Consider the following 22757-nt stretch of genomic DNA (forward strand, 5'->3'; position numbering starts at 1 on the left):
ACACCGTTGCATTGTAAGTCGGTGATGTTATAGCCTATCGGAGGTTGTGTGCTTGAGAAACTAGCAGTGACTGCATGAGGGACCGTTAAACTTTAGTGGAGTTTGTCAACACTTGGTCGCGGTCGGTTCACTGGTGCAGGAGTTACTTGAATCACTATAGGTAGTATGTATGCTTGGTAGTTGTGGAGGGTATAGAAGGCAGTGTTTGATCGACTGAGTTACGTGTAAGGACAGGCAAGCCACTGATAAGAAAGTATAGAACAAGTCCAACATCTGATATAGTTGGATATAGTTAGTGACGAAATATATACAAGTCCTCATCGCTTATTACGCTCAGAAACTAGAACTACCACAACTGCTGCCCCCTCCACAACTCGAACTACCACCACAGCTAGAACTACCCCCTCCACAACTTGAATGTGAATGACTGACACTCTCTGCAGCGAGAGCAGCAGCAGCAGCCGCCTCGGCCATCCTGATAGTCTCCCCACTTGCACAGTCTGCTGCATTGCGTGTTGAACTTCCACACCCGCTTGCGCAGACATGGCACGGCTTCTCGGACGTTGGACTGAAGTGGGAGTCGCTGTAGCAGCCATCTACGTGATCCATGCCTATGTGGTGATGGGGCACTAAGTTGAGCCTATCAATGTCGGGTGCCGGGTTTGTACCTCCAAAGTCAACATAGTTGTGCTGCGTCAAGTCTACGTGCCCGCCGAAACGTCGCTTTCGTAGGTAAGCTGGCATATCAGGCAGACCGACACGGCCATCTCGCTGTAGTTCATACGCCTCGATTTGCTTGGCGCGAGTGAGGGTTGCCCAAGGAGCAATAAAGAAATGGCTGTAAACTCCAGCTTCGTAGTAGTGGCTGCATGGCTGAGCACGGTGAATACCGCCAAGTTTGACTCTTGCTAGAGACGGATCAAGGGTGCTCTGTGTAAGGTCTTTGTGCAGCCATGCAGTGGCCTTTTGGAACTTGACCGACTGAGCCATGGCTGCAGCGGCTTGGTGAAGAACAGACATAGCCGAGAGGACTGTAAGTCGGTTCCGCATCCATGAACTTGCAGTGGCACCTTTGCCAACAGCTGTCAGGTCCTCATCAGTCAACGCTGGTGCGTACATGTGACGGTCGCGTGAGAGATGATGCGAGGATATAGACCATGAGTCGAATGGGAAAGCCCAGACATGCTTGGCAAGGTTGCAGTCACCGCATTTGGTAGGATATCTCCCATAGGCCTCTGTACAGTCCCAAGGATATAAGTCCTGGTATTTGTACAGCGTGCTGCCAAAAGCACCCCAGTCATACCAATACTCTTGATATGTATCGATGATATCTGATTCGTCGTGACGTCCAAAGTGGAAGCGGAGGAGGTATTCTTCAGTGAGCCCGAACGGAACATCAAACTTGGTTCGTACACCTCGTCTCTTGTATCCCTCATCCGGGCATACAAAGCTCATGGTGTAGAGACGGGACACATCAGAAGACATGCCACCAGGCTCTCCATTGACGAGAGGCTGGAAGAGTGTCTTGTCGATGAGTGAACTGCAGAAAGTCTGACAATTGTTATGTGTTGCACTCCAAGCCAGCTTCACGTCTTGGTTCAGAAGCCGCCCTGAAATACTGCCAAGATATACCCTTAGCCTAGGACTGAGCAGCGTCTTGAGTTTCTCCAAAGCTGGCTCAAGTACTTTGTCGATTAGCTTGATTTGATCAGAGGTAGGTAATCCAGGATCGTCGAATGGCTGTTTACAAGCCGCCAAGAGATCCTGAACGATAGAAAGTTCTTGATCATGAGAAGCATAATCTCCGCTGAATGGCACACCAACGACTTGCTTCATGATGGCCTTGTATCTCTTGCGGTCGGTAGCCTTTCTTTTACGTTTCCATACAGGACGATCCTGGCCGCCCCCAATTGCGAGGTCTCTGTCAGGCATTGTCTGCAGGTGGAACCGTTCGTGGAAGATTGGCATTTCTCGAAGAGACACGAGGACACCGCCTTTGGTACTGGATTATCTGTAAGTTGGTATTGGCAGGGCGGCAAGAAAAGAATTACTTACTGTGCGACCCCGTTCTCAATGACGATAGGGCCAACACGGAGTGCCATATGAACATTTCCGTAAGGATACTTCTCCACGTACTTCCTGAAGAACAGGGGGATATCTCCGTCTTCTGCTGCTTCTTCCGCCACGCTGACACTAGTCGAAGTAGGTGAACGATCGTCTGCATGCAAACTGGTCTGCTGAACAGTCTTCATCCTCTTGAGCCGCCCACCCCGAGGCCCGGATTCATTCTTCGACTTCGGCTCTTCCTCGCCTTCGAAGTCACTAACATCTCCCTTGGCAGAAGATGTATATCCATAAGACCAGGTATACCTGTTCTTTTGCTGTTCCTCCACTCTTGCCTTCCAATTGGACTTCTCAATATCTTTCCGAGACCGAGGCTTTGCCCCTACACTGCTTTGAAGTCCGAGATATTTTGCCTCAGCGACTGCATCGCCGAGTTGAAGAAGCTTACATTTACCCTTGACGTCGCTGCCATAGCCAGTGTGTCCTTCTAGCCAGGATATAGGGAACAAGCTTTCATCGTTGCTGGCATCAATGATTCTTTGACACGCACACAACTTCCTACTAACCTCAGGCGTGATTGTCTCTGATAGGATACAGTGCTTATAGGCCTTTGTATATGGGTCTTTTCCGTAGTAATGGCTTCGATAACATTCTTCGCAGATTATGCCAGGATCGGAGCCATCGTCGTTGCGAATGAACATACTTCCGCGAACAACTTTCTTGCATTGCTTTCGCATGCAACGAAGAGGTTCGAAATTTGGAGTGAAGTCATCGTTGAACTTTGAAAGTGCGACTACCACATATGAGTAATGTAAAGAGGCACGTAGCAGGAACGGACTCACGTTGGGGAATGGCTGGCCTCTTCCAGAACCCGAACATGTCAGGAGGTGGACGATGCTCGATCAGTTTTTCCATATCAAGAAAGCCTATGCGTGTGATCAGTCACGTTGCTTGAGTATTTGCAAATGTCATCACATACCAGCAGCTTGGAGGAGGATCCATGCTCTATGCTCCATTCCTTTGAGCTTGATACCAGCTAGAACTTGTAAGTGTATCTTCTATTGACGTTTGTAAATTGCTAGACGTACCTTCAATCGATCCTCTTACATCACTCTTGATCTGATCACTTGCTTGCTGTGTAATTCGATCTGATATGGAATCGATAATAGCATCTCTTGCGAACTTGCGCCCATATGCCTTGCTTTTCGTTGACCAATTCTTCTTGAGCCGAGCCTGTTCCTGCTTCATTTTCCCTGTGAAATGTTAATACGATTTCACTATTGGAAAGGATCTCATACCTACTTACCATATCGTATGGCGTGTGCTCGAGATTGCTGACTGACCGAGTCAAGAAAAGTATCGAAGCCATGGATGAGATCATCATCCTCGTCTTCGATAGAGACTTGAGCGAATTCTGGCTGCTGCCACGCTTTAAGCGTGCGAACGATGTTCTCAAGCTCGGCCTTGACTCCATCCCAGTACAAGCTCTCGAGCTCCGAGAGAACATGGTCTTTTCCAGGGCCGACACGGGTCCATGATATGTCAGGCGCAGAAGTGATGTGGGATGAAGGCAGCGAAGATGCTGCGAGCACAGGGAGAACCTTTTGCCTCAGCCGTGACATTGTGAATGACTTGGAAGAAGAACGGTCGTCGATGGTTCAAGCTGTATTCGCCGGTAATTGTCGAGCGAATATGATCATTCTTATTCACACGATGAGGTATTTGGCGATATACGAGAAATAGGCATCATAATTATTGCTTGGTCTCCAAGACATTCATTGTCGAAAGCCTCACAGGCTGCCTTCTCGTTCTGATGCTGCGCCCCAGCAAGGGCCCTGTTTAATTACCTACCTAGGTAGTTCAGCTCGCCCGACTAGAGTGTTTCAACATCCAAAACAGCAAGATTGTCGCTGGAACTTCAGTAGCCCACCTCTAAATTCCGCAACCTTTCAAGACATTTCCGCTAGCCGAGGCAGATTAAGAGGAGAATAGGCAAGGGATCTGATGGCTGCCTATCCGTACCTATGGATAATTACCTCTTGCCAAGATAATCGACGCTTAGAAATGATGCGTCTGCAAGATACGATACAGCAGATGTCTATCGAAAATGGTAGAGGCGTAAAGTACCGACAAGGATATATTGCTAATGATAAGCGCTGTTGCCCAGTTTCATCGGCGGCTCAGCCCTGTGGTTCGACTCATCTGATGCTCTCTAATCGTCTTGGTCTGATCAAGGCATACCAGCTCAGACCGATGCTGGATATCAAGACTGACTGGCAACACCAAACTCCGACTACTCTTTTGTGATCCAGACTTAACCACTTATACTTGAAAGACCCGGCGCATTTATATTTGTTTCTCCAACCGCTTCGCCTTGATACCCAAACCTCACTGAAAGATGTCGCATCTCATCGGTTACAACACAGGTGCACTTCACCAAGCCTGCAGCGACTTCAACAACAACATATCAAAGACATACTATCCTTCAGCCACCGACTTGGATGAAAACCCCATCATCCCTAGACCTGACATCTTCAGCGAGCTTGATGACTCCCATAAAGATAACCTACCCACTCCAGTGCAATGCGCTGTTCACCTAGAATTGCTTGAAGCTTTTCATGCATTGCGTATTAAAATTCTCGACTCAAAGAAACTCGACAAGGCGTTCAACTTGGGCGAACCGACCAAGAAGATCTATCGCCGCAAGTATATCAAAGGCTTGAAAAAGCATGTCAATGAAGAAGTTACACTAAGAAACCCGTCGTGGGAGGCCAAGCGGGACAAGAAATGGACGTGGTACCTTGGAGAAGCAGCGCGAAGGTTTTTGGTATGGGCTACCAAGTTCGATGCTTGGTTGGCTTCAGCGATGGGAAAAGACGGCGTCAACGATATGAAGACTGGAATATCAATGACTGATTCCTCATGGCTGCCACCCGTGGGTGAGTATCTCACTTCTTCCACAACTGGCCAGTAACTGACCATTCAACAAGATATTCTGATGATATGGCATGCTTTCCTCCTTAACCCTTCTGACTATCTGGACTACTGTCGAAACCAGCACTGGGACTACCTCCCGAGGGTCAACTTCCCTTGGAAACTTATTGTGCGTTTATACCAGGCAATGCCACCAACTCCGTAACATGAACTAATTATGATGCAGCACGATTCAATCAAGTCGCAAGGACCCATTCGTGATACCTGGGTAGTCACTGGAAAGACCTGGGAAGTTCCTGAAGGAGAAGCAGTCATTCCAGGCACTCTTCTCAAATCAATTATCCAACAAGGCAACATGATAACACAAGATATTGGCAAGCCATATACTTCTCGCTTCATTGGAAAACTCGTCGATAATGTCGAGCGCCAACGCGTCTTCGTTGAAAAGATGAACGCTCATCTATGGATACGAAGCCCAGCACTGCAAGGAACCCTTCGCCGAGCAGTTGAGAGATACGAGAGGTATCTGAAGCTTTTCGCTCTCTATCCTGGCAAGATGCTGGTCCCTGCACTCGACATTGACCTCGTCTGGCATACCAGTCAACTCTCAGCAACAGCATACCTGAATTCCATGGAAGCACGTTGTGGCCGCTTCATTAACCATGATGACAAGATCAAGAAGTCAAAATTGGCTGTCGGAAACGACGAGACTCAGACTCTCTACCGTATTCGTTTTGGAGAGGAGTATACGGTTTGCTTGTGCTGGGAGTGTCAGGCTATTATGTCGGCTGTGGAGAATTCTGCTGATGGAGATGATTTTCTTGGAGAGTTGCCAGTTTCGGGGTTTGCCGAGACCCTCGCCGACAAGATATTGGCTGATGTTCAGTTTTATCGGGCTGTGGAATCTGCAAGACGGAGAAACCATGTGAAGTTGCCAGTTCGGTCAGAGGACAAGACGCATTCTCAGAATTGGCCATTAGTTACTCAGTAGAACTATTTTTGATCAAGAACTTTCTCCTTGTAATCTCCCGTCTGGCTTCCAGGCTGACCGATTGTTGAAAAGTCCATGTTCTAAAGCACCAATCCTTTCTTCGTAGAACCTCTTGCCATGAACAGTAACACGGCAGAAGAGCAACTTTTGGAACTCTGAAGAACTTATTTCAACTGCTTTGAGACTCATCTGATTGTCAACGTAGCGCGTCAACAGAATAAGTCGTGGTCCGACATGGTGGTAGAAAGGCTGAGGAAAGCGCCAAAAGTTTGATTCTTTGACTGGAAAGTCTACAGAATCGTCTGAAAGACGGCGTTTGTCATCTCTAGTAGATCCTAAAGCAGCGCTGACTATCCCCTCGCTTGTTTCGTGCTCAGAAATGGCTGCCTTTGGTAGCAAGTCTAGCATTGCTCTGGCGACATCTACCAGAGATAAGATGTAGGGTTTGTCAGCTCGCGTAACCACATCAAACTCATTGATCACGTTGACGCATGTAGTTCCGCTACTTGGCTGAAAGATATCAAGATCAACGTGCCGGGTCAAGCAAGGAGGTGCTCCAAACGTGACACACGAAAACCTCGCTGACTGGTCTGTATCTTGTCAGCCAGTTTCTCTTTCCATACTTGTTTCCATAACTTACTCAAATCTTGGTTAGATATATGGCGAAGATATAATAATTGTGATACAGCTCCGCCGGCGGAATGCCCCGTAAAAAGAATGTGAGGTCTCTTCCCACTCGTCTCGTCAAAAGACTCCAGGTACTTGTTGACAAGATTTGTGACAATCGATTCCAGAGCTCGTGCACTATTTAGAAAGCCAGAATGTGCCTTAAGGTCGTCTAAGCATCCCTTTGACTGTTAGCTGGGTGAAACCCTGAATGAGGTGACACCAAAATGGCTTGATGAACAAATTGGTGAAAGGGAACTCACAATAAAACTTTCAGTCGTCCTGGGCTGAGCATTGGCATTAACAATGTGGTCCATCTTACTAGCACTTCCGCGTATTGCTAGCACCAGAACCGGTAATGAATCAGTCATCGGCGAGCCTGCCTTTGCCTCGACGACAGTTGATGTGATGAGTTTTACGGTCCCGGCGAAAGAGCTGTCGACTACTTGATCACGGCGAAACGTGCAGTAACTGGTATCAGCCAAGGTGCTCTCGAGATCATAAGTCCCACGCGCACACTTCCAGGCCGCGGATATGAGCTGGACTTCAGATTGAGACCTATAGAACCGAGTCAGGATGTTTTCCTGGAATGAAAACGGGAATACTCACGGGTTCCATTCTATTGATTCGTCATCGTTAACCTTGGAGTTGGTATACTTGGCTGCTTCTTGATCTAGACGCTCAAGCAGCTGCCGAAGCTGTTCATTCAAGCTACCTATTGCAATTCCAAGTCAGTGAGTGCTAAATCAACAAGCTAGACTTACGACTAACCATTCAGGTTGATCTCGCTCAAGGTATCAGTCAGAGCGCTCGATAATTCGTACGCAGCAACTGATGCCCCGCCTGTGTTGCTGGCTGAGTATGCAGTCTTTGAAGAGGATGAGCCCATGATAGATTGTGAGTTTGTGAGTTTGTATACGAAGTATTTATTGACGGACTTGGATCTGCATATGGTCTTGACGAGTGAGTGTTCTATTGCACAAAGTTTTGGGCTGACATTGTGCTATAAGAGGGAGCTAGGTCCGCTGCTTTAGTATAGTAGAGGGAGCAACACCATTAAAAGCACAGGCATTATAAACTCGTGACTGCTGATGCTGCGCCTCGAAATTTATACAAAACTGCCTTTGTCACCTAAGAAGGGATCTTTTGATACAAATTTGATATTGATCTACGAAAGTGAAGATCATTGTTAGGTAGAATAGAATAATTATTGATCTACACCAGAGTTACAGTCTCTCAGTTTAGCTCCAGATCCAGCCCAAAGCCGTTGGAAGATCAAGATCTCGGCAGCCCGAGCTCTTCCGTGGAATCAGACGACACTAGTGACATTCGAAACGTCGCGTGAATTGAGATAAGTAAGTCTTTGCTTCAGATGTTTTTTCTTGTACCAGGTTGTAGGGAGAGCGATCTGAAACCTCTTGTAAAAGCTTCCGGATTATCGGGAGTCAGGCATTCACACCACAGTATGTATCTGGCTAGATACCTTAGTTAAAGTATATTTTCCCAGGGCTTCCAGGGACTGCTGCACTGTGAATTCAGGTGTGACTATGCTCCAACACCAACAAAACACAACCTAATACATCAGTCACATCACATCTTTGCTGGCGACGACAGCACGCAAAGTTCTGTCTCATCCTTGCCGCTTATTAGGCAAAGCATTATATCTGACGACGCGACGATTACATACAGTACAGCATCAGCCTGACGGGGCACTCTCGTCCTGTTAATTTACCAGGTCAAGCAAGTTCGGGCCACAAAACAAATGCCGCTCGCTCGCTTGTTGACGAGAAAACGTTTCCTGTCAAAAATGTTTGGTTTGCTAACATAGTTACATACATACATAAATACAGGCATCTGCAGCTTGTTTAATTGAACAAGGCAAGGATTTATTTTCCGGTGATAATCTTCAGCATTGCCATAATGCGCCAAGTCATGGGTATAATTTCGCCTGTGAGTGATTTGTTCAAGCGCATGGATAGCAGGGGTAGGTATCCTCACTTTATGCAGGCAAGCAAGCAAGCTAGCATCTGGGGAACACAACGTCTTTCTGGGCAATTCGCCTTGATGAGCTAATGAATGCTCACCAGACGATAGTGTCCTCCTCCTCGAAAGAAAGACATTTCTCCGTGTATGCAACCACCCTTGCCCATAACCTGCGGCTGCTAAGAAACAGCAGCGGAACGGTCTACCGCAGTCCTAAACGCCTCATCGCAAGCGACGAAAAACAATTGAAATCATAGGGTTGCAGTGCTATCGAATACCCTGGCCAATAATTGAAACTTACGTCTGCTGTGCTGCCAGGTCTTCGGAACTCAAGGAGAGTACCCCTGTTGGGCCTGTTTCATCTAGACTCGGCTTATCCTCTTGTGGGCTACCGTCTCCTTATGACACGGAGAAGCGATGACATTTTGAGGCTCCTCCGACCAAGACATGGGACGGGGAACTGCAGACATGCAAGTGCTCGCCTGCTTGGCCTTGTAAAACTGTATTATAGTAGGGCATTAGCTCTCTGTTCCCTTGGCCTGGGACCTCCCTATTACATTCTGCTGGCTAGCATTACACATACATACATGTATAGAAAGTTGACTTATGCGAACAAGGAAGGCCTTGATATCAATCTTCCAATGTGATTTGTCTCTTCTCTTCTCTTCTTCCCCTTCGTCACTTTCTTACTGGCATCTCACTAGCTTAGTAGTCACTTGCACTTTTGTCTGTTTTTGCTTCTTGCTTACCTACCTTTCGTCTCTCGTTGAAAAGTTTCTTCCAATTGTTTTCCAGTCCTGCTTGGCCTTGGCTGCATTCATTCTTTTGTCTTCGTCACTCTCTGTCTCTGTCCTTTCTTTTCCACTTCTGATACGTTTCATCACGTCACATCTGCTTCAATTCCATCTCACGAGAACCTGTTTTACGACTTATTCTGCTACGATTGCTCTCTCGACATGGAGATATAGAATCCTGGGAAATCTCCACGGTAGCATAATCTTCAGCATCATGGTTTTGCTGCCAAACATGATAATGAACCGACCATGCACGATACTGAACACTCTAGATAATCACACAACTTTCTATCGACGATGGAATCTCAAGCGGAACAAAGTACGAAGCTTGCTCGTCCAATGATACGCCAGCCCGTTGACTCGTATCATCGACATATCCGCGCTGTCCATGGAGTCGAGAACTCTTCAGAACCTGGATCTTCAAGTGGCTTGGGAAAGTCAGACTCGCACCGACTTGGGTCAGCTTTGTCAGGCTCCCAGCACGGAAACGTCGCTTCGTTCTTCGACTCCGAAAGATTGGCCAGCTCTGCTGCTCCTTTTGATCCAAGCAATAATCCTTCACCATCAAGAAGCAGTGGAATACGATGGCCTTTTCTGGGAAGCATCAAATCGCGAATGAGCCAGGCTTTCCCTGATTCGCCGCGTCTTTCGCCATCCGAACCTACTCAAATCGAATTACCATGGCGCCCAGTCTTTCTGCATCGACGAATATTGGCCATCTATGCTGTTGTGTTCGTTGCTTTGATAGCAGGAGTGCAAGTTGCACTTCAGTTATCTGAACACAATGGAGGCCTTCACGAGTCCGACGATCTTTCGAGATATCTGTGGCAGTATGGAACAACTATAATATTTATTCTCGTGGCTGCTTTCTGGTACAGAGTTGAGTTCCAGGCTTCTGCTTCCATGCCGTGGATCCGCATGTTGAACACACAGGTTGAAGCTAACAAGTCTCTCTTACTGGATTACGTTTCTCTTTCTGAACCGGTGGCTGTCTTCAAATCAGCTAAAAACAAGGACTGGCTAGTAATGATTCCAGTCATTGCTGGCATAATCTTCAAAATAATAGTCATTTTCTCTGTGGCTTTCATCACACCCAAAGTCACCACCGTTGCCAACCACAAGATCGCTACAACAATTCAATCAGAATTCGCCAACAGCATTTCCGGGTTGGAAAACGTCGGATCCTTGCCGTATTTAACTCTTGCAGCTCTGGCAGTTGACAATATCACTTTTCCAAACGGGGTCACATCTCGAGCAGCTTACACGCCATTTATAAGCGATATCCCCGAACTGAAACAGATCACAGCAGTTGTGGACGGATTTATCGGTGGCATGGACTGTGAAGAAACCGAGCTGACTTTGAACTCGATACGACTGCAAAACGGGAATGCTATGTTGTTGAACATGACCCTCTCGGATGGAAAATGTTCCTCAAACCAAACGATCACAAGCACGAAACTCGCCAACTCGAGTAATGAAGACCTTTCGAGAATGTTTCTTGCGCTTCAGCCAGCTCGATGTGGAAATTCTGCGAAGGACGATGATCAGCGAATAGCTGTTATGGCTGGCGTTCTGGATGCCGATATCGATCAGCTCAAGCGCCAATCAAGGACATCAAATAATCGTCTCAATGGCACAATATCGTCATCTGCTTCATTTCTGTGCAAGCCTAACTACATCATCACCAGGATAAAGGTTTCTAAAACGCCCGAGGTCGTCCTCTCCGTTATCCCCGCCCAACAGGCGACAAACACCACACTAAGTCAAGTGCCAGCATGGACCGTCGCTCGAGCTATGCTTGACACCTTTGAGTCCGGCCAAGCAACAGACCTGAAGTTGTTGACAGCATCCACGAACTCGTCGTACAGCCGAGAAGCCATTCTTGATATTGACGAAGCTATGTCGGCTGCCATCGCGTTGAGTACAAGGGATGGAGGGGATTTGCCGAGTCTGGCGTCTTTAACGGAGAATGATACTCTGAGAAGACTTTCCGAGAATTTCTTGACGCAGTATTCGGCCCTAATTGCTCGATATGCCATGATGGAGCCATCGACTAGCACTTCAACAGCCATCGCAAGCTACGTTGAACGCCGTATTGTCGTACGACCGGTGCCAGCCTACATCATAACTACATTTCTTGCTATCTGCTTTGTTCTGGTAATGTCAACAATGTTCCTCGTTCCAAGGAAAGGCTTCCTCCCACGAGATCCCAGCACCATCGTTGGAATGGCTTCAGTTGTGGCACATAGCCACCCGCTGGTAGAATGTCTGAAGGGCATGGGAGCTGCACCCAACAAGGCCTTGAGGGCAAGACTTGATGGCTCGACCTACCTGAGCGGAGCTGAGGGTCACGAAAAGTTGGAGAATCCCAACCTGGGCTATTACCATATCTTTGGAGGCAACGCACCTCCTGCGAACGTTCTACCACGTCGATTCGACTCCTCAGGATGGAGACAACCTGTAACATTGCATGGACTGATTCGGTTGATTTACATCCTTGTTCTTGCTTGTATCATAATAGGATTCGAGATCTCCCTACGAGTGTCGCAGAGGAATGATGGGCTAAGGACGATGAAGGACGATGGAGCGTACATCGCATGGACTGTGGTGCCAGCCTTGGTGCTTCTGTTAGTAGCCATGTACATGCTTTCCTTGGAATGGTGGACAAGACTTCTCTCGCCGTTTTCGCATCTCTCACGTCGAGGAGAGTTTGAAGAAACGGTCGGACTCAATCTTGTGAATGCATTGAGGCATGTTGCGTGGTCAAGGGCTCTGAAGATCCGTGATATTGCTGCCCTGGCTGCCATCTCTGGTGGGTTTGTTGCACTTCTCATGGTAGTCGCAACAGCTCCTCTGTTTGAGCCGATGCCAGTCGGCCAGAACACCAGTATCGCTTTGCGTACCGAGGACTTCTTCGCCAACAGTCTAGCATCCTCCAACGACGATCCTATCTGTACTGACTGCACCAACGATACCATCATGGCATCGCTGATACTGGCCGGCGACGCACCATACCCCCCTTTCACATATGCGAATCTCAACGTACCGAATATGTCGCTAGCCGAAGCGGTTCAAGGGAGCGATCTCACGTTCAGTGCACGACTTACAGCAATCCGCCCAAACATGTCATGCCGACTGTATCAATCCGATGAGATTTCCACCAACCTCACCCTCGAGTACAAACTTGACGATAGGATAGTCAATCCACTTCGTGTCGATCTCGAAGGCGAGACCTGCCGAGGAACTGGAGAGCGCAATGGTAGCAATGCAATTATTGGGACGACAATGACTTCATTTCCTGCAAATGGCAGAAGCCTGAGTAGGAATACACTCTTCGGTGTCGGCTTGAGAAAGACAGCGTCATCGCCGCATTGTTCGGACTGGCTATACATATGGGGAGAACTAGTCGATGTGGGCATTAGTGACATGCCAGTGAGCAGCATCAATGCCCTTGCCTGTAACGAATCCATTGAAGCAGTTGATGTCGATGTTCTCTTCCACGGACCCGACGATTTACGTCTCTATCCGGACCATCCTCCTATTCCGGTCGAAAGCACTGCCCAGGACACGACTGTCGCCATTCCAGAGCTCGATTACTCAAAGCTCATCAACGTAACCTCAGACGGTCTCCTTGACACCTTTTTTGCAATGCTGAACGCATCTCAGTTCGCAATACCCGACAGCACATTCAGTGGCTCAACTCCCAGTGCCGCAAACGAAGTCCAGTCTGCTATACTATCCCAGCACGGAATCATTAGGGCACAGTCATTGAACTTCAAGAGTCGACGGCGTTTGTCCTCAAGAGGAACATTCCCAGTCGCAGATGGGACAAATATTGTCAGCGGTATCGATCCTGATGAGCCGGTTTCTCAGGCCGTCCCAGTTATCAGTGGCAGTCAAGTCACAGAGAGTGTTCGCCTTCGACAGGATGCGATCGCCACTCGAATTCTACAGGGCATCGTGGGCGCCTTGGTGCTTCTTCATATCATTTCGTGGATCTATTGGAGGCGGATCAGGCTTCCTCGTTCGCCAACGACCATTGCATCTGTGACAGCACTTCTTGTTGATGGCAATCTTTTCAAATCACTTCCCCGAGCCGCACAATGGCAGCCAGACAGTGAGCTTGAAGCCATTTTTACAGAGCGAGATACACCGCAACGATTCCAGCTTGGGTTCGACCGTAAAGGACGAGGTAGAGGACGTGACGGCCGGACAAAGAAAGAAGAAGGCAACTTCGGAATCCGTGCAATCGTTCGCAAGGAGTATATAGCAGAGGAAGTGGAAATGAGGCCACTGCCTCCTCCAAAACCACCACCAAAGCCGGTCAAAGAGCGGATCGGAGTGGTTCGTCAAGGAACGGGATTGCTTGGGGAAGACGGTACCCCAAGGAAATCGGTGCTGGTTACTAAAGGACACACAAACAATTCAAAATCGAAGAGCTCCAAGGGCTCCTCGGGGACCAATGGGCCCAATAGAAAGAGATCCATCTCATCAGCATTGAGTGTACCAAAAGAGATGGTGAAAGTATGGTGGGCTGGTGGAAGTTGAGATTGTAATGGACTATGAGAGCGTGGAAAAGTATAAAGATGATTTGATACCTCGCATATTAGATGTATGTAATGATGATAATTTAGATTTCTTCCATTAATGATCATGAGTTGGCACTGAATGTTTGATAACTACCGACTACTTGCAGTGACTGATCGTGGTCTGCTCAGGACAAGAAGTTATTGCTGCTCAAAATCATCTGCCCACGAATGGGCCCATAGAGCATCACGGGTTCCATGTCACGACACCCCGCAACTTTATTAACAATGCTTTTTCTCCATATGGAAGAGGTGTTTGCATCTGGCAGTTGAAGTCATCAAGGGTCTTCTCCAGAGTGTTTATTCCCGTGGACAGACAAAAACTTGGATAAAAATCGACCAATTGAACCCCACCACAATCCGGGCCGATCTGTCCCGAAGTCAGGATGGACAATTTGCCCGAAGAAAATTCAGCAACTCCGGAGTGCGAGATAAGATACTTCAGCAGGGCCTTGATAATTGTCTCAACATAAATATCAGGAAGTATTGAGGTATAGACATGTCGGTCAAGCTGGGGGACTTGGGTGGGGTAATAGAGTGCGATTGGCAAAAGAATGCTTCAGCTATAACATTGATAACTCTCACTGACTTACACATGCGTTGTTCGCTATTCTTGTTCACCCGGACTTCGCTCATATCGCGTAATGATCCCCCGAACCCAAGGTACCATGATGGCGTTCACGTCCCTTTTTTTTGTTGCGAGCTCCAATCCTTCCAATTTGGCGGGTCATCCCAGTCCCGTGTATGAGGGCTAAAGTTCAGTAGCTTACAGTGCATCAATCCCCTAAAGTCTTTGAGAAATGGCCCCAAATGCCCTGAATCTGCCCAAATGTTGTCCTCTCAACGGTCGCATCGGAACTTGAGAACCACTAACGCTGGGTTCTCTTCAAGGCCCCTGCAGCCACTTTGAGTCCCGAAATGGTTTAGCCCACGCCAAAGCTTCAAAGTACCTCACTCTTCGGAGCTCAACACGCAAAAAACTCCACGTCTATCCAACCCCAAGAATTTCCTCCGATCCCGACTCTTTCTCTCCCTCTCCTTCTCACGCCAGAGCTGCATCACTCTCCGTCCTTGATCTCTTCGCTCCGCTCCTCGAGTTTCTGTTCGTGACCGTCAGTCACGCATCTCGATACTTCTGTTTTCAATTGCCCTTCCGGCCGGTGAGTCCTTTTCCCAGAGCCCCCAAAATCCCCAAAAGTGGCTCAGCCATGTTCATATTCGCGCTCCCCCCCATGCCCATCACCGACTAACATCTCTGTCCTTCAGAAAGATCTTAATACCTCCCACAATGCTCAGCGCCGCTCTCCGAAGGCGCGTTCTCGCCCCTACCCACAGCGCCCTGCGAACCGGCTTCGCTGCCCACGTTGTGCGACACTATGCCTCGTTCCCCGAGCACCAGGTCATCAAGATGCCCGCTCTGTCGCCCACCATGCAGGCTGGTAACATTGGCGCTTGGCAGAAGAAGCCCGGTGATTCTATCGCCCCTGGTGATGTCCTGGTAGAGATTGAGACCGACAAGGCCCAGATGGACTTCGAGTTCCAGGAGGAGGGTGTCATTGCCAAGATCCTCAAGGATGCTGGTGAGAAGGATATTCCCGTCGGCAGTGTAAGTTCCTCAATTTTTTTGAAACCACTCAGGTCACCTCTCGGTCCTCGGGGTATTTACCTCCAACGCTCGATATCACCCACTGCTGTTGAATCATGTCACTAACATGCAATTCTCTGATATAGCCCATTGCCGTCCTTGTTGAGGAGGGTACCGATATCTCCGCCTTCGAGAAGTTCTCCGTTGAGGACGCCGGTGGTGACGCCGCTAAGCCCGCTGCCCCCAAGAAGGAGGAGAAGTCCGAGTCCAAGTCTGAGTCCGCTTCCGCCCCCGAGCCTACTCCTGAGCCCCAACAATACCAGTCTCAGGGCCGTCTCCAGACTGCTCTCGACCGTCTCCCCAACATCTCCGCTTCCGCCAAGCGACTTGCCCGTGAGAAGAACATTAGCATCGATGGCCTCAAGGGTACTGGCAAGAACGGTCAAATCACCGAGGAGGATGTCAAGAAGGCCAGCAGCAGCCCTGCCGCCAGCAGCGCCCCCAGCGCTACCTACGAGGATATCCCCATCAGCGGCATGCGCAAGACCATTGCCAACCGTCTGGTCGAGTCCACCCAGACCAACCCTCACTTCTACGTCACCAGCTCCATCTCCGTCAGCAAGCTCCTCAAGCTCCGCCAGGCTCTGAACAGCTCTGCCGACGGCAAGTACAAGCTCTCCGTCAATGATTTCCTCATCAAGGCTATCGCTGTCGCCAGCCGCAAGGTTCCCCAGGTCAACTCTAGCTGGCGGGACGGTAACATCCGCCAGTTCAACAACGTCGACGTCTCTGTTGCCGTTTCCACACCTACTGGTCTCATCACCCCTATTGTCACCGGTGTTGAGGGCCGTGGCCTCGAGGCCATTTCTAGCCAGGTCAAGTCTCTCGCCAAGAAGGCTCGTGATGGCAAGCTCAAGCCTGAGGAGTACCAGGGTGGTACCATCTCCATCTCCAACATGGGCATGAACCCCGCTGTTGACCACTTCACTGCCGTCATCAACCCTCCCCAGGCTGCCATCCTCGCTGTTGGTACCACCAAGAAGGTTGCCATCCCCGCTGAGAACGAGGCCGGTGTTGAGTTCGACGACCAAATCACCCTTACTGCCAGCTTCGACCACAAGGTCGTTGACGGTGCTGTCGGTGCTGAGTGGCTCAAGGAGCTCAAGCAGGTTCTTGAGAACCCTCTTGAGCTTCTTCTGTAAATTAGGGGTGTAGCGTCAAGTGACCCCTTGAAAACCGAATTATGCTGGGAAAGATGAAAGGGCTGGTCCAGCGAGGAATGACTTTTTTATAGAACAGGAGGAGATGATCTCTGAGGGATGGGGATGCGGTAAGGAGTTTACTTGGGATATCGTGGGGACACCCATGAGAGCATTCCTGGGTAAGGGTCGGTGAATCACGACGACGATGAGCATCTATGAGGACACCCACAGAGCTTCTTCGTCTGATCACGCCGCAGCATTCGTGGAAGATTTACGAGGCCGGAAAAGCCCGTGTACAATGACCATTGATTAATAATGTTATATCTTTTCGAACTTGGGGGGTGTTTTGGACAAAGAATCTATTGCATATGCCCTCATTATATGTTTCCTCCCATTGCCTGCTTTACGACCGCCGTATGACTACTGAAACTGTGCTTATACCGCATACATCACGACAAAGTTTGAATATATATATATACGATTCTCCCCTCATGCGATCAATGGCTTGGTCTGAGCGAAGCAATTGCTGAGATGGGTCATCTGGAGACCAAGTTCTAGCTGTCATGATATAGTAATGGTCTAACTTATTGACTAGGATCCGCAGAGAAAGTAGCAGGTTTGATGGTCACAAGATAAGCTTAGTAGGGAAGAGAAGCGGCTGCCATGTTAAGTGCCCAGGTACATTAATATACAAGGTGAGATCTTCCTTTATCATCAAGTCATTACATATCCCTCAACGCCAGGTTCAAAATTGTGATACAACGGATGGATCGACAGAGTCAAACTGCTGAGGCATACCCATGCCACCTCGAGCCCAGTTGAAAGTCCCCATTCCATCTAGACCAAGATCACCACCCATTACCATCCAGTCAAAAGGCATCTCCATAATGCCCTGCATGGCATCGCTATCAATCGCTGGCACATCGATGTGTATAGCCTCTTCGTCTTCAGGCTCGTCAAGCGATAAACCTTCTCTCTCGGCGACTTCTTTCAGCAAGTCGTAGGCTTTTATACTCATACTAGCGCCTGTATCAACGACTACTTGATCGACGTCTTCCTGCGGTAGTCCCATTTCGAGGACCTCGGCGAGGGCGAGAGACACAACAACGAAGCAATATCCTTTTACGCCTGTCTCTCCAGCACGTATACGTCTCTCAAACCAAGTCTCCGCACTTTGGAGAACGGCGCGAAGTTCAAAGAGGTTCATGACAGGGCCGCCGCCGAGGCTATCATTCTGCTCCTCTGACTTCTTGATAAATTCGAGTGCAACAGAGAAAAGCGTTTGAGTTGGGATCACACGGAAGACGCCCGCTCCGTTTGTGATGAGGCGGTTAAAGCTGACTACAGGGTCCAGGGAGCCTCCAGGAGAAGAAGTGCCGTAACGAGGTGTCGATAGGCCAGTGATCTGCGCGAGCTTCAGAGACGAGTCGAGAAATACTTTGCGAGAGTAGTAGTAGGTTGGATCGGAGGCGGAGCGGGCGACCATTGGTTGATGAAGAGAGAGGAAGCAACGGTATGTGAACATTTGAACAAGAGAACTGTGGAAGTGGGTAAAGATTGTTCGCGGCTGGTGCCTCTGGGCTTCTGATAGAGCAGCGAGTGTCTCTGTTAATGTGCGACATGCCTTTGTGAGTTCGGAGTTCAGCCGGAGTGTCTCTGCATATGACTCCTTGGATCTAAATTCGTTGACGTGCTTGATAATGATGAGGCGAAGAGCAAAGGACTTTTGGAGGGCCAGCTGGACTGACATGTCAGTCAGAGTCTCGGGATTACCAGTTGGTTTTCTATCAGAGTCTGGCTCGTCTGTGAGTTGATCATCGTTCAAATCTGCTGGGGAACGTGTATCGTAGTGTTTCGAGGAGAGAAGAGGGGGCCCTCCAGCATCATAGGAGCATTGTAGATTAAGCTCGAGGATGGTTGCCCAGAGGCGGCGACGGATCTCGGAACGGTAGACGGACATGTTACCAAGATGCCTTGGGTCCCGATGCAATCCCATGTACATAGCCTGTCTGACCAGACTGCCTGCCGAAACCCAGGTAAGGTCCTGGCCAATCGCACAACACGCTTTGGCGATGACCAGCATACACATGATCTGGATACCAGCGATAGTCATTCTGCTCTTCTCAGGTGGTATCACAAGCCAGATTTGGGCCTCATGGACCCACTGCATTGAAGTCGCACGCAAGCTGAAGACATCATCGTGAAGAGTTGCCCCGATAGCCATACATAGCTGGAGCTGAATCAGGAAAACCTGACTGGAGGCTTCAGGATTCTGCCAGTATCGCTCATACTCGGACATGAAGGTTGGACGGTGAAGAATCCGGACTACACCCTCGAAAGTGTCAAAATAGGCACTAACGAGCTGATCGGCAAGGCCGCGCTCAGGAATATTCTCGCCCAACTTGTCAGTCGACACAGCTTTGTAACGATTTGCTTTGATGGCGCGACCCAGAGCTTTACATTTGGCAAAACCAGCGTGGTGTTGATTCTTGCGAGTCTCTGCCTCTTTGAGCATCTCAAAAACACCGGGGAACTATAAGATCTGGTTAGGAAGATTCTGTTACGCGCTATGGACTACTGACCATATGTATGCCGTTCATCCAGTGGCTTTGACCAAAGAACCTCGTCTTAGAGACAGTCCCCTTCATAGGAGCCGACTCCGCCTCCTGATCGTCGGGCTCTATAAACTGGTCTTGTCCCGGTTGTGTGATGTAACAAGACTCGGCTAGCTTCTGCTCCAGCTCCTTGACCCTCGCAGCCAGAGCGTCAACTGTAGAGGCTTCTGAGTTAGATCCTATTGTTGAGCTCGGGATGCTACTGGATTTCTGTCTTGCAGATGAGTTTGATGGAGACTGTCTCTGGGTAGACCCAATGGCTGGGGCCGACCTGGCCGGCACCTGGGAGTTTGAGTCTGAACTACCAGCATTACCTGTACCTTTCTTGACACGTGAAGCTGGTATGTGAGTTGGAGCATAAGTACAAGGTGATATCTTGGATTTGACGCAGTTCACGCAAGGTAGACTACGATCACATCGAATCTTGCGGCGCCGGCATTGCTCACATGAGAGGGCCGGCCGGCGCCGCTTCTTCTCCGTCTTGGCGGCCGAAGACACGGTTCCACCACCGGCAGTTGCTGTTTCGGCCGATAGATCAAAGGAAGTATCCTGCAGATCTGTCGCTTCTGTAAGGGTCTCCTGACTTGCATCTAGCGGAGTATTAAAAAAGAAGCTGGGGGTTGAGAGTGTGATTGGGGGTGAATTGCCGGGCATACTTGATGGATCGACCTCAAGAACTCGGCCAAGAAACAAACAAAAAAAAACAGCCAGGCACGGCAAATTCAACAATGCGAATAGTCTGGAGAAAAGCTGTAATTTGAAGTATATGTCTGGGATACAATGACTGGGGATATGGGCAGTATCATTCGGTGGAGATGCAAAAGGCCGAGCCAAAAGACCGAGATTCTATAAGTGACAGTGGTGTAAGCTAACCCTATAGGGAAATGGTAAAGATCCCCCAGCAGTTGCTGATGCAGAAGCAGGCGATTCCTGCTGATTATTAGTGTAAATCTTAAATGATTCTAGATTGCCAGAGTAAGATTCGGTTGAGGGTTGGTCCGATTACTATATAATGCTCGGACATACGTGGACTTTGAGGATTTAAGACGTCAACTGTTTAGTGCAATGACTACTAACCTACGGAGTACGGCACCGGACTTATCTTATCAATCAAGATTTGGATATGAATTCGTACCCAGTGACTGACTGTATTAGTCTACCTGTCTACGTTTTGAACATTTCGATACAGAGTACGCGCATCATGCTTCATCATCATCATCGCCATCAGCCCCATCCTTCTCTTGCCATCCCTCTCTTGGCTTTGCAGCTTTGGCTAATAGGTTCCTCGTCACTTCTAACCGAAATATTTGGGGCCCAGTTTCTTCATCACTCTTGCGATGCGCCTCCACCCAAGTTCGGATTTGCCCTCGGACTTCCTTGTTGCTCGTAACAGTAGTCAAGCTAGCCGCCCACCCGTACATGAAGATAGACAACTTAGAGCTCTTGAAGCCACTACTCAAAGCTACGTCATGGGCGACCTGAGGAAGGGACCCGTCGGAAATACCACCGTCAATAGCTTGCATATCCCATGCCTCGTCGATTACGGAAACAGGTATCTGAATATCAGGTGGTAAGGGGTAAATGGTGAGCTGCTGAAAACACTGCCTCGTGAGGTCTGATGATGTTCCTTTCACATCGTCACCCCAGGGAACCAATAATCTCCCTCGCTCGCGCTCAGTCTCGGTGCCAACAGTTCGTAGTACTTCGTGAAAATGATCCGCTGCTTCACGGGTACATACAAGCTTGCGGCCTGTCAACACGGGGTACAATACACGAGACATGAGACCCCCTTCATGAGCGTTCTCTTCGTCTATCTGGGCACGCGTCGTACGCGACTGCCACGGTTGGGGTTCAAGTCTGAGGTGAGTCAAGTCGGAAATAAGATCGATGAGGATGGTGTGATCAAGGTTGATGGTGGATGTGAGTGATGCAAGCTCATCGCCAACCAGATTGTCAATAGCTTCGTTAAGCGGAGGGGGGGATGCCGCGGCAAAGTCGCTATCCTGATCTTCAATGATGACTTTGACCAGTGGATCAATGTGTTCTAGTTGATCAAGGACTATGTCAAGCTCCCTTTCACCTCGACTAAGACCAGTCAGAACCAGTCGTATCTGAGGGAATCTGTATTCGTGACGATTCATTCGTGCAGCATTTACCAGCCGTTGTACGTATTTTGCCAATGGGGTATCCTCCCACTCATCTCGGTCGACTTCATCGCCGAGTTCATGGTCACCCCATCCCCATCCGCTATCGTTCAACTGGCGAGCGAGTCTATCGCGAGAGATAGCTTTAGCAGCAACCCATTCTCGTCCTCCTTGAACAACATCGACCTCAACGCGAGCTTGTTCTTTTAGGAGTCGGTGCAGATTGTGTTTCTCCTGCCCTGAGACCTGTCGTTTTTGGATCTCCCGTTTTCGCAAATCTTTTGACGAGCCCTGAAAGGACTGATTTATAGCAACAAAGCTATGGCTTTTCTTGAGACGGTTCCACTGAGCAATGCTCTGTGTTGTTGTGGTGGCACTCGCATCAAGCTTCTGTTCTCGTTTTGTGCGTTGCAAATCATCAAGACTTGTACTTGAGACTGTTAATTCAGTGACAAGGTTGGATAATGTTGCATTTTCCCGTTCCAATGTGCGTAAGAAAGTTGGTAAGCCAGATGTCGATCTAGATTTCAACTGTAGAGCTTGGGTGAACTGCTTGACTTCATGTATGGTAGTGTCAAGCAAAGCCAACTGCCCTTTTGCCGAATCGAGCAGTTTCTGTTCCATTTTGTTGACTTGCAACTTATACGGCGACCTCTCAGAGTTAGGTCTAGGGGAGGCAAGAAAACTTGCGTGACAAAATAGCTTATGTAAGCTTGAGATAGACTCAAGCAAATTTGATAGCCACTTGGTAGGTCTTTGGAATGCTTATTTTTGGCACCCATATTAGATGCCGAAGTTTTGCTCACTATAAGGTAAGGAATGTCATAACTTAAGAGGTTAGCTCATATACACTGCAGATTTTGAATAAGCCGCAATCGACAGTTGGCATACGTCTTGAACCAAAATAAAAACTATAGTTGAATTAGCCTTTCGTGAGAGAAGTTCCTTGGCTGTTGATTTAAGTAAGCCCTCTCGATATCTCTCAGATAGATCTATCTTACTTAGGCAACACAGCAAAAATACTTCCACATCTGTCTCCATGAATCTTTTTCCTGCAGGCTAAGAGCACTAAGATGATTAAGCATTCCCTCAGCCACATGTGGCTATTGAAATGACTTAGAGAGTTGTACTGGTACCTGTCTGAGAAGACACTACGTCCATTCTTGGCCGCTAATTGGCGGGCAGCTTACGAG

At 48.7% G+C, this 22757-nt stretch overlaps 7 protein-coding genes across 7 annotated transcripts; 3 read left to right on the forward strand and 4 right to left on the reverse strand.

The window, feature by feature from the left end:
- Positions 1-218: 218 nt before the first annotated feature.
- FSUBG_847 (uncharacterized protein) lies at positions 219-3686 on the reverse strand (the record flags this gene model as incomplete). Its single annotated transcript, XM_036686881.1, has 7 exons — positions 219-242; positions 433-2002; positions 2056-2857; positions 2907-2990; positions 3044-3100; positions 3153-3317; positions 3371-3686. The coding sequence occupies 7 exons, from the start codon at positions 3684-3686 to the stop codon at positions 219-221; spliced, it is 3018 nt and encodes a 1005-aa protein (XP_036543433.1).
- A 776-nt stretch (positions 3687-4462) lies between these two features.
- FSUBG_848 (uncharacterized protein) lies at positions 4463-5989 on the forward strand (the record flags this gene model as incomplete). Its single annotated transcript, XM_036686892.1, has 3 exons — positions 4463-5003; positions 5055-5167; positions 5225-5989. The coding sequence occupies 3 exons, from the start codon at positions 4463-4465 to the stop codon at positions 5987-5989; spliced, it is 1419 nt and encodes a 472-aa protein (XP_036543434.1).
- A 12-nt stretch (positions 5990-6001) lies between these two features.
- FSUBG_849 (alpha beta-hydrolase) lies at positions 6002-7544 on the reverse strand (the record flags this gene model as incomplete). The annotated part of the gene is made up of 5 exons (XM_036686903.1): positions 6002-6579; positions 6630-6843; positions 6919-7213; positions 7265-7370; positions 7427-7544. The coding sequence occupies 5 exons, from the start codon at positions 7542-7544 to the stop codon at positions 6002-6004; spliced, it is 1311 nt and encodes a 436-aa protein (XP_036543435.1).
- Positions 7545-9729: 2185 nt separating this feature from the next.
- Positions 9730-13980, forward strand: FSUBG_850 (uncharacterized protein; the record flags this gene model as incomplete). Its single annotated transcript, XM_036686915.1, has 1 exon — positions 9730-13980. One exon carries the CDS (start codon positions 9730-9732, stop codon positions 13978-13980), a length of 4251 nt encoding a protein of 1416 aa, XP_036543436.1.
- Positions 13981-15306: 1326 nt separating this feature from the next.
- FSUBG_851 (dihydrolipoamide acetyltransferase component pyruvate dehydrogenase complex) lies at positions 15307-16805 on the forward strand (the record flags this gene model as incomplete). The annotated part of the gene is made up of 2 exons (XM_036686925.1): positions 15307-15624; positions 15750-16805. The coding sequence occupies 2 exons, from the start codon at positions 15307-15309 to the stop codon at positions 16803-16805; spliced, it is 1374 nt and encodes a 457-aa protein (XP_036543437.1).
- A 745-nt stretch (positions 16806-17550) lies between these two features.
- FSUBG_852 (c6 zinc finger) lies at positions 17551-20074 on the reverse strand (the record flags this gene model as incomplete). Its single annotated transcript, XM_036686935.1, has 3 exons — positions 17551-19338; positions 19388-19758; positions 19867-20074. The coding sequence occupies 3 exons, from the start codon at positions 20072-20074 to the stop codon at positions 17551-17553; spliced, it is 2367 nt and encodes a 788-aa protein (XP_036543438.1).
- Positions 20075-20619: 545 nt separating this feature from the next.
- On the reverse strand, positions 20620-22188 carry FSUBG_853 (uncharacterized protein; the record flags this gene model as incomplete). Its single annotated transcript, XM_036686946.1, has 1 exon — positions 20620-22188. The coding sequence occupies one exon, from the start codon at positions 22186-22188 to the stop codon at positions 20620-20622; it is 1569 nt and encodes a 522-aa protein (XP_036543439.1).
- Positions 22189-22757: the final 569 nt, after the last annotated feature.

Source organism: Fusarium subglutinans (assembly GCF_013396075.1).
Source record: "Fusarium subglutinans strain NRRL 66333 chromosome Unknown NRRL66333_c0000004, whole genome shotgun sequence".
Taxonomy (NCBI): Eukaryota; Fungi; Ascomycota; class Sordariomycetes; order Hypocreales; family Nectriaceae; genus Fusarium; species Fusarium subglutinans.